The sequence below is a fragment of the Crocuta crocuta genome, unplaced genomic scaffold (genome assembly GCF_008692635.1).
Source record: "Crocuta crocuta isolate KB4526 unplaced genomic scaffold, BGI_CrCroc_1.0 scaffold209, whole genome shotgun sequence".
Classification (NCBI taxonomy): domain Eukaryota; kingdom Metazoa; phylum Chordata; class Mammalia; order Carnivora; family Hyaenidae; genus Crocuta; species Crocuta crocuta.
The window spans coordinates 2,531,271-2,547,203 of NW_027551566.1; the positions used below are offsets into that span (position 1 = coordinate 2,531,271).

Consider the following 15,933-nt stretch of genomic DNA (forward strand, 5'->3'; position numbering starts at 1 on the left):
AAAATTCTTTAAATTCTTAAGGACTACAATGGACTTATTTTTCAGCTAATGCTATTCTCTCTCTTCCTGAATGAGCTCAAGTTCCTCTTGCCCCCATCTTGGCCCAGGGCATTCCTTTAAAACTTCCCTTTATAATGGGGTGCTTGGGTGGCTCAGTCAGCTAAGCGTCCAACTTTGGCTCAGGTCATGATCTCACGGTTCGTGGGCTTGGGCCCCACGTCGGGCTCTGTGCTGACAACTAGCTCAGAGCCTGCTTCCAATCCTGTGTCTGTCTCTCTCTGATCCCCCCCCCAACCCCGCTCATGCTGCCTCTCTCTCAGAAATAAATAAAACATTAAAAAATTTTAAACTTCCCTTTATTAAGTCCATTAAGTGGAAAGCCTCAAGAGCCTTTCTCAGCAAATATTCCCTTTCCTGTATTTCCCTATATATTTCTAGGCATTTAGTGTAGAGAAAAAAATAAATGGCAGCTTGACAACTGATTAAACTCATCCATATATTTTTTCTCTCTTTTACAATGGGAGCTGGCAGGAGTCTTTCAATTATATTACTTTTATCTCACATAATGAAGCTATTTCACATCCAGAACAGGTCTTTTAAAAAAAAAAAAAAAAAAAAAAGCCCTAAGGCTGGCAGTCCCCAAACTGCTCTAAAGTGGCCTAAACTCTTAGAGGTGCTGTAGGATATATCAAATGTTTGGGGAAAACACAGACAAACCATTTGTGCAAGCTAAACTACTGGTTTGATATAACTCACAATTGCATCATTACATGGTGTTACATTCCTTTTAATGATAAGTACTTTATGAAGCCAGGTTTTAGCAGTTCCTATGATTAAAAGAGCCCAATACAAGAAAATCAATATGAAAGAAGAATGCAGGTGGTTGTGTTGAATCGGTTTCCAAGGTATGAGAAGTCCTGCAATACTCAAAAGACCGTAGATAACTACAGTTATTTAACAATGAAATAAATTTATTTTTTCTTTAAATTTGTTTATGTTTTCCAAATAGCTACTAGGTTGTTAGGCCATAAATACCTACTAGGCAGTTAGGACGTAACTGCTTACAGCTAAACTGGAGGATTTTTTGGCTTTCGAGGCACTGTGAAGAAAATCACTAAGATGCCAAGAGTGATGTTAACGTAATTTGAGAATATATGCCACAGTGGCAAGAACACTCCAAAAAATCTTGAGGGCTAGTCTTTGCACCAATTGCCCAGCATGTAAGCCTATGGTCGGTCACTCACTTTGCCTGAATCTTTCTCAATGGCAGAATAGGACAGTACTACTACTATGAATATATGAGTATTTGACTACTGGAAACTGAAAATGAAAATCCTGTAAACTGTAAAGCACAATATTCACCCTGACTGGAAAAAATAAGTGTTCACTATGAGAAAACCAAATGGGGCTCATAAATTATTACTTGAAAAGCAGGATCTCACCGTTCTGAAATCTCCTCTAATAACTCCATAAGTTTAGCAGCCAAACCAAGGCGTCGAAATTCTGGGGCGACAGAGAGAGCTGTGACATGTCCATGCCATTCTTCCCTAGCTACAGAGCCTTCTGCTTTACCCATAACTGCGAACCAAAGATTGCATTCAGTAATTAAACACGTGGATTGACACAAAAATACAGAGTGACTATTGGTACGTTATTATAAAGGAAACTAATGACAAAGTTTTAGTTTTTAGGTAACACTTAAAGTCACCTAGCTAGTGTTTATTGGTGCTTTTATCTGAATCTCATTTATAAATGTAATGTTGAATCTAGTTGTAAAATGAGAATTAGAAAAAGGTTTAAAAGAAAACACTAAAAACACAACTAATTGAACACAGAACCAGAGTATGTATTTTTAAGGTGTACACCAACAGATAATCGACAGCTCAAATTTTGACTAGTAATGCTACTAACCCAATAAAGGTGCTACCATCCCCATATTATGTACCAAACAAACCATGCAGAAATGTAACATAAACAGAAAGATCTAAAGAGCCTGAGACCATGTCTGTCTGTTTCACTGCTATATCCCCTGGAGCCTACCTAGCACAATGCCTCAAACAAAGAAGCCATCAGCAAGCTGTCAGAGGGTTGAAAAATAAAATTACAAGCATCATGATTATACTTCCAATTCTGCAATCAATCTAAGTTGAAAGCTATGTTAAAATCTCAACTTCCTACCTAAAAATGTTCTAGTGGCTGGTATTATACTTACTATAACCCATTAACTCTCCACCAGGTGCCTCTGCAACGATGAAATACTCTGGCCAGTGGGCGAGGTACTGTAAATAAAAAGGAATCCCATACTAGAGTCTTGTTAAGGAATGTAGAAAGTAACTGATAGTAAAAAGTTCTTCATAAAAGGAATATTGTAAAGAAAGTTTCCTTTAAAAAGTACATTGTTACTCTATCCCTAGCTCTATATATGTATAATTTTTATAACCATGTCAGTACATAAAATATTTAGGTTAGCATTAATAACTCATAATAAAATTGACTGAATATATAACTTCAAATGTGAATGGAGACTACACCATCTAGTACACAGCAGAGAACCTGGACTCCAAGTTCTTCTGTGTCCATACTGATCAGACTGTATCTAAATCTCTGCACAGCACTTACATCACCTGGTATTTGTTACTATCTCTCTCCTTTTCAAATATGAATGTCATGTTCATTCCATCCCTGGTGCTTGGCACAAAGTAGATGCTCAATACATTTACTTTTCCATAATTGCACTAGAAAATTAAGGACTAGTTCCTACTTTAGCTTCAGTTGTGTGACTATGAAAATAACTTTAAAAGTTAATTATTTCTCGGGGTGCCTGGGTGGCTCAATCGGTTAAGCGTCTGACTTCAGCTCAGGTCATGATCTTGCGGTTTGTGAGTTTAAGCCCTGCACCAGGCTCTGTGCTGACAGCTCAGAGCCTGGAGCCTGCTTCAGATTCTGTGTCTCCCTCTCTCTGCCCCTCCCATGCTCATGCTGTCTCTCTCTGTCAATAATAAATAAACGTTAAAAATGTTTTAAGGGGCGCCTGGGTGGCTTAGTTGATTAAGTGTCCAACTTTCACTTAGGTCATGATCTCGCGGTTTGTGGGTTCGAGCCCCGCATCAGGCTCTGTGCTGACTGCCGGCTCAGAGCCTGGAGCCTGTTTCAGTCTGTGACTCCCTCTCTCTCTGACCCTCCCCTGCTCACGCTGTCTCTGTCTCTGTCTCTCTCTCTCTCTCTCTCTCTCTCTCTCTCCTAGAAATAAAATAAATAAATAAATAAAGTGGCCCCTCAGCTTTCTCTAAAAAAAAAAAAAAAAGTTTTAAAAAGTAAAATATAAACGTTAATTACTTCAAGAGTCAACAATTACCCTGTAGTATCTCCCCTCCACTGATTCAAATTCTCCGTTTCTGGTACTACAAATAAAAGCTGACCTAAGAGTGAATGCCTGAAGAATTTGCTCATTACATAACTCTTCAACCCTGGCATCCTTACTGACATGTGCTCATTCTTATATTTCTTCTTAGCGTAAGCTTGCTGATGCAATTCTCCGAGGGGCCACCACAAATCACACATTTTTAAGTTCCTGTAAAATCCGTTCGGTAGTATATTCTTCAAACTCTTCTCTGAAGGACAGCCGTTATTTTCAGCACTCTTGTAACACAACCCATAACACAGCAGGCCAGCAAGTCTTCTTGCCATGCTACCACTGACATACCATAACTGCCTCTCCTCCAGCTAAGGGAGGAGCCCAGATGCTGGTTCACCAATTATGAAGACCTGGCACATTACTTTCAGACATGGCCTCACCTAGATTATAGGACTTTTACTGTAAATTTTAAGTGTAACTACTAGACACATACCATATAAGTTAATTCACATCCTAATACTTTACCTTACTATACAGTGAAAATTTTTCTGTCATTCAAAATTCTTTTTTTTTTTTTAACATGGAGAGGGTCTTTATTTTTTTTTAAGTTTATTTATTTATTTTGAGAGAAAGTGCACGGAGGGGAGGAGCAGAGAAAGTGGGAAAGAGAGAATCCCAAGCAGGCTCCGCATTGCATGCAGTCTGACACAGGGCTCAATCTCCTGAACAGTGAAATCCTAACCTGAGCAGAAATCCACAGTCAAACACTTCCCTAACTGAGCCACCCAGGCACACCTGGAGGGGTCCTTAAAAGGTCCTAATTTTTGAAATAAAACTGAAAATCCTGATATTTTTGCTTTTTCACTCAACTTTGTTTCTGATATGTAGCTTTATTGTTGCCTATACCTATAGTTAATTTTTAAAACTGTAGAGCACTCCATTGTGTGAACAATATAACATCCTATCTCTTGGCAGGGGACATCTGGGTTATTTTCAGTTTCTCAAAAATCTTTTCAAATTTTTAATATAATTCTGCAATAAATATTTTTGTAATGACATAACTCAGGGTTTAACCAACATTTTCCATCACGGAACAGAGAGTTAAATATTCAAGGCTGTATGGACCATATGTTCTCTGTTGCTTCTACTCAAACTGTGAAAGCCATGGACAAAGCTACAGACAGGTTGCCAATTATGCAGCATGGCTGTGTCCAATAAAACTTTATTTACAAAAATAAAAATAGGCAGGGGACCAAATCTGGCCAATGCACCTTAGTTTGCCAATCCCTGACATAACGGACTCTACTTATTGTTTTCAACTTCTGGGAAATGGATTACTATACGTATTACACTGCCAAAGTGCCTTCCAGAAAGACTGTAGCAGTTTATACTGTCACTAGCAATTTATGAAAATGTTCCTCTTATCCTCATCAGCATTGAGTTTTCTCATTTTTTAAAATCCTTGATAATTTGATAGATAAAACATGGCATTTGAGGCACCTGGGTGACTCAGATGGTTGAGCGTCCGTCCGACTTTGGCTCAGGGCATGGATCTCACAGTTTGAGTTCCAGCCCCACATCAGGCTTGCTGCTGTCAGTGCAAAGCACACTCTTCAGATCCTCTGTCCCACCCTGGTCTGTGCCCCTTATCTCCTCATGTGTGCTCTCTCTCTCTCAAAAATGAATAAGCATTAAAAAAAAAAAAAAAGACTGAGATTTAAAAAACAAAACATGGCATCTCATTTTGGTTTTAATTTGCATGTCTTTTGACTGGTGAGACTGAACTGTGCCCTCTTTTGTTAAATTATGAGTTAATATACCCTGCAGTGGACATGGAGTAAAAGCCAGAAATCCAACTCTGTTTCAAGCCACTGAGAATGTGGGGTTTTTCTGCTAATGCGACATAACCCAGAGCACCCCAACTTCACACAATTGCCCATTCTTCTATTGGGGAACATGGTAGATATTGTTAATTATTACTCTAAATCCTTTCTTTGCTTTAGTCACAAGCACTCATTTAAAGCTGGGCTCATTCCCAGACTGGTATAGCTAGTAAGTGTGTCATGAAGCAAGTTCTAGTCAAGGGGATGCAGAAGTCCTGTGTAGTTACCTCCCAAAGGTATTCGTCACTCTCACCTTCCCCTCTGGTGACCCTCCTGCCAGGAACATGGACGTGATGCTGTTCGCTCCAGCAGCTGAGACAGGAATGCCAAGGCCACCTTGGGAGTGGTAACAGTAGTGCACAGCCGGGTCACTGGTGACTTCACAAAACCACCACAGACCACTTGTCACCTCCAGACTTCATTCACATCAGAGAGTAATAACCCATCTTGCTGAAGTCACTGCTTCCTGCTGCGTGGAGCCATATTTACTATCTACGGGCAAGGCAGGCAGGGTTGCTGCACTGCTATAGATTTATGACGTCATTATATTAGCAGCTTGTCAGGCGGATTTAAGACAACTCTCGTTCCCTGTTTGTTTGGTTTTTTAAGTGCTTTCAAAACTGCTTGTTTCCTGGACTACAAGTTTGAAGTTCTTCTGTACCCAAATCTATTTCTTCCATTGTTCCTTCATGTTCCTTACTCCTAATAGGCCTTCATTTAACTTTTTTTTTTAAAGAAAAGGATACAGTTTCTGTAAGTGGATCCAAGTTACTGAAAGAAACAAAAGAAATGTTAATAGTAAGCAATGTTGACAAAACCAGTTTAAATAAGCCACTGAAACTGAAAACATGCACAAGGAAAACAAAACATGCCAAATCCACAACTTTAAAATCAGATTTAGGGGTAAGGATGATGTAAGCAGTTACCTAAAGACCAAACTGAGCCATCACAGCCACTATAAAGATACCTACACATTTTCATTTAACTGTTTTCCTTAAAATTACTTTATATTTAATACATCTGATCAAAAAATAAATTGTTAATGGAACTGGAGCCCAACAAGACTAGCATAATGGATCACAACACTCCTAAATCAGCAGTTCTTAAAACACACCTATGGTCGGTCTACAAAGAGCTCTGCCCCTCACTTTCCTATTCAGTAAACGGAACCAGTATTTTGCCAGGCTCAAAACCAGCCACCTGCAAATTTACCTCTCGTATACCCAGTCAGATTCTTTCCTGGGCCCCTTACCAATGCACTTCTCTAGGCCAGCAGTTCTCAAGCTTTTTGGTTTCAGAATCCATCGACACTCAAAAGTTAATGAGGACCCCAAAGGCCCAAAGGACTTCTGTGTATGTGGATTATATCTATTCATATTTAAATTTTTAAATATTCATTTTAAAATAATAAATCAATTACATGTTAATAAAATCTTTTTTTTTTTTAACCAAAAAGTTATTCTACTTCAAGAACAAAAGTTTAGATGCGCCTAGGTGGCTTAGTTGGTTAAGCATCTGACTCCAGTCAGGTCATGATCTCGTGGTTTGGGAGTTTGAGCCCCACGTCAGACTCTGCTGGGAGCCTGGAGGCTGCTTTGGATTCTGTGTCTCCCTCTCTCTCTGCCCCTCCCCCATTCATGCTGTCTCTTTCTCTCAAAAATAAACATTAGAAAAAAGTTTTTTTTTTTAAGCACAAAATTAGCAACAAGAATGGCATGGTTTTAACAATTTTACAGATCTTAATGTCTGGCATAAGAGAAGACAGCTGGATTCTCACATCTGCGTCTGTAATGCTTGCTACTGCAAGTCACACAACTGGAAGCTCCACCGTGCACTTGTGAGAGAATGAAAAAGGCAAAAAACCCTTCTTGGTGCTATCCTGAAAACCACTCTGACCTTGCAGAAGCTTGAAGAGCCCCAGCCACAGCTGATCACTACTCCACAGTGTGGGAATACACTCTCCCACACCTCTCAACGACTACTTTATAAGCCTCTCATCCTGCCTCAACTGTCCAAGGCCACCCTTCTCAATCTCGGCTGCTTCCTGAGTCACACAGAGAATACACAACCGCAGGAAGCAAGCTTCACCAAGACCCCACCACCAAAGCCACCCACCCACACCCACAAGTGTCTGTGCCCCTGTCTACATGCTGTGCTGCGACCACGCCTGGAGCTCTGGGGAGCAGATCCTCCCCTCACTGCCCAGCCTCCTGCTCCCACAGTTCTCCTCTCCTGGGGTAAACATACACACAGGCTGCACACTTCGCCATCAGCAACTCTTTTCATGGTTCCCCACTCCCTCCACCTGAAATGCTCTCCTCGCTCCGCTTCTCAGACCCACTGTCACCTTCTCCTCCCACCTCCTGGGATACTAGGTCTCCTTCAACACCTGATACCTAGGGACCGTCCTGGAGCCTCTTTTTTCCTCTCCACACTCATTCCACCACTGATGTCAACTAGCCTCTCAATTTTTGTTTTCTGCTTAATGTATATTTATTTAAGTAACCCCTACACCCAGCATGGGGCTTGAACTCACAACCTCAACATCAAGAGTCACAGGCTCTTCCCACTGAGCCAGTTGGGCATCTCTAGCCTACTGGTTTTAATACCATCTACATAATGTTGGGCCCCCAAATTTCTATGTTTAGCCCAGACTTCCCCACCTAGGTATCTCAATACACTTAGCAGAGGAGCCCAACTCCCAGGAGGGCCTCTCCAAGCTCCAGCCCTGTGACCCTGACCTCACCTCCTCAAGCACTCTGCTCCAGCCGCACTGGCTGCCTCCTCCAGTCAGAAACAGGTACCCGGGTGCTTACTACTCTCTCTGCCTAGAAGTTCTCCTGCCCCCAATATCCTCAGGACTCACTCCCTCATCTCCCCCAGGTCTTCAGGCAGGGCCACCTTTCCTACACACTACTACCTAAAATTGAATCCCCACTCACTCCCTATTTCCCTTCCCTGTTTTCATGTTTTTCTTTATACTGAATACTAAGTTCTACATGTTGTACTTTCTTTTTTCCCCCTCAAAAATGTAAATTCCATAAATATAACATTTTTTTGCTTTGTTCATAGCTGTGTCTCTAGTACTGATGCACAGCAGGCATGAAAACATTTATCCAAAAATAAGTAAAACACTGGTTAAATTAACTGCAGTGTTTCTAACCTTCACTTCCTACTGCTTCACCCTCATCCAGTGATTCTCAGTGTTCTCTGACAGTGCTCTAATCCAGGTGTGAAGCTGGAGGAAACAGGAAGAAGAGCTCCCAATGGCATATTCTGAAGAGGCCTTCACAAGCTAGACAATTCTCTGAAATCTTAACTTTTATTATAAGTATTCATGCTTATTTTTTCTTCTTGATTCATTTTCATATAAAAGGGTTGAGCCTTCCTAGATCCACAGTTAAAACAAGGTTTTGCCCTATATACTCTTGAAGCTTCAAGGCACATGGTCCCCTCCCAGGCTGCACCTCCCAAACCCAAACCTCTGTCAAGTCACCACGTCTGGGCCCTCACCAAGACATCCTAAGTGGCCTACCTGACAGGTATACCTCCTCTAATCACCTCATGTTCCACACAGCGCTGTGGTGAAGAGCTGGGGTGCCAGAGAACTGGTCCTTAAACAGCTGAGGATGTGCATTTCCAAAGGGTTCTCTGGTTGTCAGGGACCACTCTGAAAGAACCACTGTTCTACAGCCAATCTCTTGGATTAGATCCTTTGCTTCACCCACCAAAGGGCTCTCCCATCTGGGGCAACTCCCACCACAGGCTCTACCATCCACAGGGCTCTACCATCTGGGGCAACTGATTTGAACTCTCAGTACCTTAGCTGACTCCTACAAAAAGTGGGGATACTGAGAACGCCATCTTCAGAGAACTGAGAACTGCATGGGTTATTACAAGTGCCAGTGCCCATCAGGCCCAGTAGGAGCTCAAAACAAGCCACCTAAATTACACTGCTTTGACTGGGAGAGGCTTAGAAAATTCTTCCCAAGTTTGAACGCTTCAGCCACAGAACAGAAGACCAGTTTCACTAGTCCTGTGACGGCTCAGCTGCAGAAACCCACCACCACAGTCACACTTGTCTCCAGTCGTCTGGCCCCACGCCAAGCTTTCTCACCTTCACACCTGCATCCTTCTCCAGAACTTCCTCATCAACGCCAACATTTTATCCATCCTTCAAGGCTCACTCCCACTTCGAAAGGTTTCTAGCCAACTCCTCTCAACTTCTTTCCTTCTCGACACTTGAATCTGACCCACCCATCTGTCTTTAAAGTGGGTCTAGGGACGCCTGGGTGGCTCAGTCGGTTAAGCATCCGACTTCGGCTCAGGTCATGATCTCACTGCTCGTAGGTTCGAGCCCCGCGTCGGGCTCTGTGCTGACAGCTAGCTCAGAGGCTGGAGCCTGCTCCAGATTCTGTGTCTCCCTCTCTCTAACCCTCCCCTGCTCATGATGTCTCTCTCTCTCTCTCTCTCAAAGATAAATAAAACATTAAAAAAAAAAAAAGACTGGTACGTGGGTGGGTGGACAGCCAGATATGTGAAAAAGTCAACATAACAAAATGTTAACTGTAGAATCCAGCTGAATCTCTGTCAACTTTTTAAATGTTCAGAAACTTCCTCAACAAAATCTTCTTAGAAAAAAGTAAAAGTGCCTTCAAGTCACAGGTCCTGACTTCACTCGGACTAAAACAAAGCAGACACGGTGGAGCCTCCACCAGCATCCGCCCAATGCGCCGAATCCTCACCACACAAAAGTTTTCCAGGCTCCATGCGCCGCTTCAATAACAAAAGACACAAAAACAACCCGGACGGAGGAAGGAACGGCGGCGGTGGGTGCCACCATCACAAGGCTTCCCTCGGATACAGACTGACCATCACCAGGTTGGCTGCACAACGTCCATAACTCCCATAAAACACTTAGCTGTTGCCCTCGCAACGCCCTCTGCGGCCGGTGTTCTGTGCTGTCCCCTGCACAGAAGGACGAAGCCGAGCCGACGGGCCGAACGCCGGCCGCAGGCGGCGGAACCAGAGCTGCGCCCAGGCCGCTCCCCCACCTCCTACCACTCGCCCCGGTGCGCCGGAACGGCCATCGCGACAGGATGAGCGCGCGCTGCCCCGGCCCCAACGAGCGCGCAGGGATGTGGGATGAAGTCTCAGTGTCTCCGCCAAGGTCAGCAGACAGCTCCGCACGTCCGTCCCCGCCTCGGCTCTGACCCCGCGACTCCTAAGGAGGCGGCAATGGCGGCCAGGGGGAGTGGCTCCCGAGGGCCGCGGGCGAGGGGGAATGCAGCCACCAGCGTCGGGCCTGGGGGCCTCACTCACATGTTGTTGAAGCGGAACAGGTCGTCGCACGTGAAAGCCCGGAGCGTGGTCATCGTGCTGCCGCCGCCGCTGCCTCCGAGGCCGGCTTGCCGCGGCCCGCGCCCGCCCCGCCGGATGTCGTTCTGCGCAGGGTCACCGCGGGGCGGGGCAGGGAACTGCTTCCGAGCCACGAGTTGCTCGGCAACCAAAGCAGCAGCACGGCTCCCTCTGGCGGCCGGCATCTGGAATTGCAGGATCCTTCTTGTAAAGTCGCCTGGTTCTGACCCTTCAGAATCTCAAAACTACTCCCGTGGGAGAGACTGGAGCAAATAGGTAGTGTGATCTCCTACGACGGAGATGAAAAGCTGACCGAGGTTAGGAAACCACCAACGAAAAGAAGGGTTTAGGACCACTTGGATTCCCGGTAATAAATGAGAAAGGAAGGGGAGCCAAGTGGGAGAATTCATGGTTCAGCGCTGCCTGTCCCGGTGATGTGTAATCCCAAATCTACTACCACATTTACGACCATAAAGAGAAAGGTGAAATGAATTGTAGCAGTGTATGTTATTTTACCCAGCATATAAAAAATATTATCATTTTACATGTAATCAATAAAAATTTAATGAAATGTTTTACTTTTTTGTTGTGTTGGACTAAGTCTTTGAAATCAGGTGTGTATTTTTGCAGTATATTTCAGTCCAGGAGCTGAACTGCCATCGGAAATACTTGTTCTGTGTTTAGATTTCTTCAAATGTATACATAAAACGTATGGTTAATAAGTAGATTTGCATACTCAAACTGTTCCAATCATACTAAGTATTTCAAAAGGAATAACCAGTTTTCAAATTTAAATTTACAATAAAGTCAAATGAAGTTAAACATTCCATTCTTCAGTCGCAGAAGCCACATTTCTAGCATTCAGCTGGCCCATAGGTAGTGACTGCCACCATGTTGGACAGTGAGGGTCCAAAGGCTAAGAAATGTCCTGCCTGCTTTTGCAGGTTCTCACCCCTCTCCCCTTTGTTAAGCAATTACTGAGTTAGTCTTGAGGGACATGTTGCAGAGGACAAACCTACCCACACCACTCCTTAAGTCTAGATTCCAGGGTCCTCACGTCTAATTGCCCTGGAGCCCAAGTTGCTCCACAGGGCTGCTCAGCAGCCCACTGCCCAGACTTGTGGGCCAGGCAGGAAAGAGGAGAGCAGATAGCTGAGGAGGTAGGTAGGCCCATAAGAATGATCTCCTGGGGCACCTGGGTGGCTCAGTCCCTTAACAGTGTCAGACTCTCGGTTTCCACTCAGGTCCTGATCTCACCATCTGTGAGGCGAGTCCCACATGGAGCCTGCTTGCGATTGTCTCTCTCCCTCTCTCTCTTCCCCTACCCTCTTCACACATAAACCCTCTCAAAATAAATTAATTAATTAAAAAAAAAAGAAAAGAAAGAAAGAAAAAGAAAAAGAATGGTTTCCTAAGGTACAAACTCATCTCCAGGCATTTTTTCCAAAAACCTCAACAATACAGGTGAGTGTGGACATGCATGTAATAGTCCCTGGAGCATGCAAACTCATGTCCACAGGTTCTATAAATGCACTTAGGAGGGCAGAACATGAGCTCATGAGCTCAGCGACTGCCTACCGGGTGTTTAAACAGGGACACATATTTTAGGCAATTTCCTAGCAGGAAAACATAACATGCCACTTGAAATGAATGTTAAAGTATCATTTTTAAGAAAGGTAAAATTATGGTGTTCATATAAATGTGAAGTGAGCACATGACAAAGATTTTAATTCAGTAATTAATGAGAGAATCAGTAAGTTGTTACAACCACTTCAAAGAAGAATTTAAAGTGCACAAGGCAATCAGAGATGTTGAAATGTATTTACACACAGATGTAAAGCTGTTGATATCCACAGAATGGTAGTCTATTGCATCTTCTGGGCATGCACGATGCACTTCTGTTTCTACGCACTAGAGTAATTTTCTTTATCAATTTTCTGCAGCTTACAGAGTTAGTCTGGAAGGGTATACTGAACACCTAATCATCTTGTGTGTATGTGTGTGTGTGTGATTTAACACTGCATTAAAACTGAAGAGATGACAGAACACTATAGAAATATGGGTACTTAAAAGTTTCCTTTAAAGCTGAAGACTTTGTAAACATTGTTACTCCATTGTTTTCTGGTGTTTAAAGTTTCTGGGGGAAAAGAGTAGGCCAGCATGATTTTTGCTTTCCCTTTTGTGGGTGACTTAGTTTGTGTTGGAGTGTCATTAGTCATAACACTTCCAGAAATAAAACATTCTTAAAGGCACATACGTGTGAAACCTAGTGAATCTTTCCAGTGCATCTTCTAGTACATTTCAGCAGTTTAAACACTGAAATTCACACACACACACACACACACACACACACACACACACAAAATCAAAGCTGGACCACTCCCACATAGCCAGTGGGAATGTAAAACGGTACAGCCTCTCTGGAAAACAGTTTGGTGGTTTCCTTAAAACCTACATATGCAACTATCATTTAACCCAGCAATTGCACTCCTGGGTATTTATCCCAGAGAAATGAAAACTTATATTCACATAAATCCTGTTTACAAATGTTTAAGTCAGAGTCAAAATTTTGTGTGCTGTGTGATTCCATTTATGTGACATTCTGGAAAAGGCAGAATTATAGAAACAGAAAACAAATCAGTGGTTGCCAGGGACTCAGTTTGCGGGTAGCAGAAGAGAATTATGGGAGAGTTTTACAGGAGTGTTTCTGTCAAAACTCATAGAACATTTACTAAAGAGAGTGAAATTTTACTGTAAGTTATATATTAATAAACATGACTTTAAAAAATAAAATAAACAATTTTTACATTATTGTCCCCGCCATTTCAATAAAAAGCATGAACTATGTTAAACCCTATCAAGTCTTACAGTTTTGGGGAGCTTCTAGGAAACACTGTTATTGATTTCTATTTCAATTTTATTTTTAACGTGCAGGAAAAACACGGTTTCTGTCCCAGCTGCACATTTTCCCCACGTTAAAGATGACTCATAGAACTTTTTATTTGTCATTTTACATTGTGTAATTCCTTTTACTGCTTAGTTGGAAAAAACTACAAGCTTTTACCACATTTTATCACAAAACATTTTCCTGCTCATTGAGACAAAACACCATGTGCTCTTCTGTAAACAGTGCTGACCCAGGTTCGCATCTACCATGGCAGAATTCCACATTTAAACAAGCAAACAGCTTGGTGTTTCATCTGTTGTTGCTCCATTTTTTCCTTCAGATCATGTGGAAAGGACAAAAAGCACAGTAAATATATATATATTTTGACAAATCCTAGGCAATGTGCTTGACAATAAAAGAACTTGGGTGGGTGGTTGCCTTCAGATAGCAGATTTATCTTTTATAAAATAATAACTGAGCAGGATAGATGCATTGACTCTGATCATCAGCATAATAATCTATGTCCAGTTTTGCTAACAGGGTTTTACAGTTGTGCTCACCTTTCATAAGAGGAGCTGACTGCAGGTTTCCATTAAACATGCATGACACACTGCATATATCTACTCCTTACCAATATGTCACTAATAGGAGAATTTTTAAAAAATTTTGTCAAGGTATAGGCCCATAGGAACAAAGAGACTGAGGGAAAAGAAAATAGCCAGCAAGAACTGGCAACAAAATTATGGATGCTAATAAACTAATTAAGCAGATAGAATGAAGCCAAAAGGTCAGTAACTGGAGGAGGAAAGGCCAAGAGGCAAGGCGATGAATTCCTGTGGCAGAATCTGGGGAAGCTTGGGGAAGCAGGCAAGTAGGAGAAAGGGAGAAGAGGAGACCCTTACCCCCTGGAGAGGCACGGGAAGTTGTGTGCTGAGTACAGAACACTAGCGAGAAGGGTAAGGGTAAAACACCCTAGTGACAGCGAGGACTAAGTGAAAGCTGGCCTCTGGAATGATGACCTCCTGCAAACCCTCTGCCTGCTTTGTTCCCTGAATGCTGGGAGCTAGATTGACCCCAGCCCAACAGCTCCAAGTCGGACATTAGGGAATTTTTTGTAGGGAAACTGCCTGACCCAAGAGAGAAGCCCCACAGATATTAACATTTTTTCAGCCCTCTGACAAAAGGAACAGACTGCTACATAGTTACTCTAAGAGCCACCAGTTCATAAACTCTGCCCCACATCCATGATTTCCAACAAGTTGTGGTGCTTTACGTTTAATTATGAATAGTTAAAAGTCACAGAGCATTTGAGGAGAGCCTCTAACCCAAAAGACAGAGATCAAAATAGTTAAATAAAAATAAAACTGGATGAATAGAAAAACACTTAACCAGATCTCCTTCTAATATCCACAGAGAGGTAAGAAGATACTGCATCCATGGAAAGAAATAGCAAACTGTTATAAAAATTACATTCAGAGAAAAAAAATTCTGGGAAATTGTAAATATATTATTATAAATTTAAAAAATCAATAATTGTGGGGATGAGCACTGGGTGTTATATGGAAACCAACGTGACAATAAGCTATTAAAAAATAAAGTGTTAAAAGAAAAAAAATCAATAATTGAAGCAATGTCCCCCAAAGTATAAGAAATAAAGACAGACTTAAAGTAGGGATTAAAGGGAAAGAGAGAGAGAAAGAGAGAGAGAGGCAGCTCAATTCATTAGGTCCAATATCCAAAAAATAGAAATTCAAGAAAAAGAAAATAAAGAGGAAGAAGTTATCATTTTAACAATATAAGAAATGTCTTCAGAATTTAAAAATATGAGTTTCCAGAGTGAAAGAGACCATGGAGTCCACATCAAGGCACATCACTGACATTTCCAAACAGTAAGGATAAAGAGAAGATTCTAAAAGCTTCTAAAATGATCTGGAAAATGGAAGGAAGGTGTATTAGCTCTCTTCCGATAATCAGCGAACCACTCAAACTTAGTGACTTAAGAACAATTTGTGGGTTGGTTGGGTAATTATTCTGGTCTGAACCGGATGCATGGCCTTAGACTGCCTCACTCACATGTCTGGGACTTCCTGGAAAGGTGGTCTCTTGTCTTCCAGGAAAGTAGTCTGGATTTGTTCACAAGGGTGATGAGAGGATTCTCAGTAGCAAGAAAGGACCAGCTCAATGCACTTTTCAAACATTTACTTGCCTAGTGTTTGCTATTGTCATTTTGACCAAAGTAGGTCATGTGGCTGGGCCCTTGGTCAAAGTGGAAGGAGATTATCCAATATTATAGATAAAGTGAAATATGATTCTTTGGGGGCCACTATGACAACTACGTAAGGTATACACAAAGTATACTTTGATAGAAGCAAGGATTAGAAATCAAATGGTATCTGACTTCTCAGTGGCATCTCTGAAAGCCAGAAGTCCAATGAAGGAAATGGTTTCTA

At 42.2% G+C, this 15,933-nt stretch overlaps 1 protein-coding gene across 2 annotated transcripts in view; it reads right to left on the reverse strand.

Moving 5' to 3' along the window:
- The window catches only part of NAA20 (N-alpha-acetyltransferase 20, NatB catalytic subunit), a 15,938-nt gene extending 5,243 nt beyond the window's left edge, over nucleotides 1-10,695 (reverse strand). Inside the window, exons 1-4 of one of the 2 annotated variants that reach the window (XM_077750179.1) lie at nucleotides 10,561-10,695; nucleotides 5,985-6,009; nucleotides 2,213-2,303; nucleotides 1,443-1,578 (exon numbers count right to left, since the gene is read on the reverse strand). In XM_077750179.1, coding sequence (XP_077606305.1) covers nucleotides 1,443-1,578; nucleotides 2,213-2,303; nucleotides 5,985-6,009; nucleotides 10,561-10,613 — 305 coding nt within the window. In that variant the 5' untranslated portion in view covers nucleotides 10,614-10,695. Of the gene's footprint in view, nucleotides 1-1,442; nucleotides 1,579-2,212; nucleotides 2,304-5,491; nucleotides 5,676-5,984; nucleotides 6,010-10,560 lie in introns of those variants that run through there. The other variant, XM_077750180.1, reaches the window with a different exon arrangement.
- Nucleotides 10,696-15,933: the final 5,238 nt, after the last annotated feature.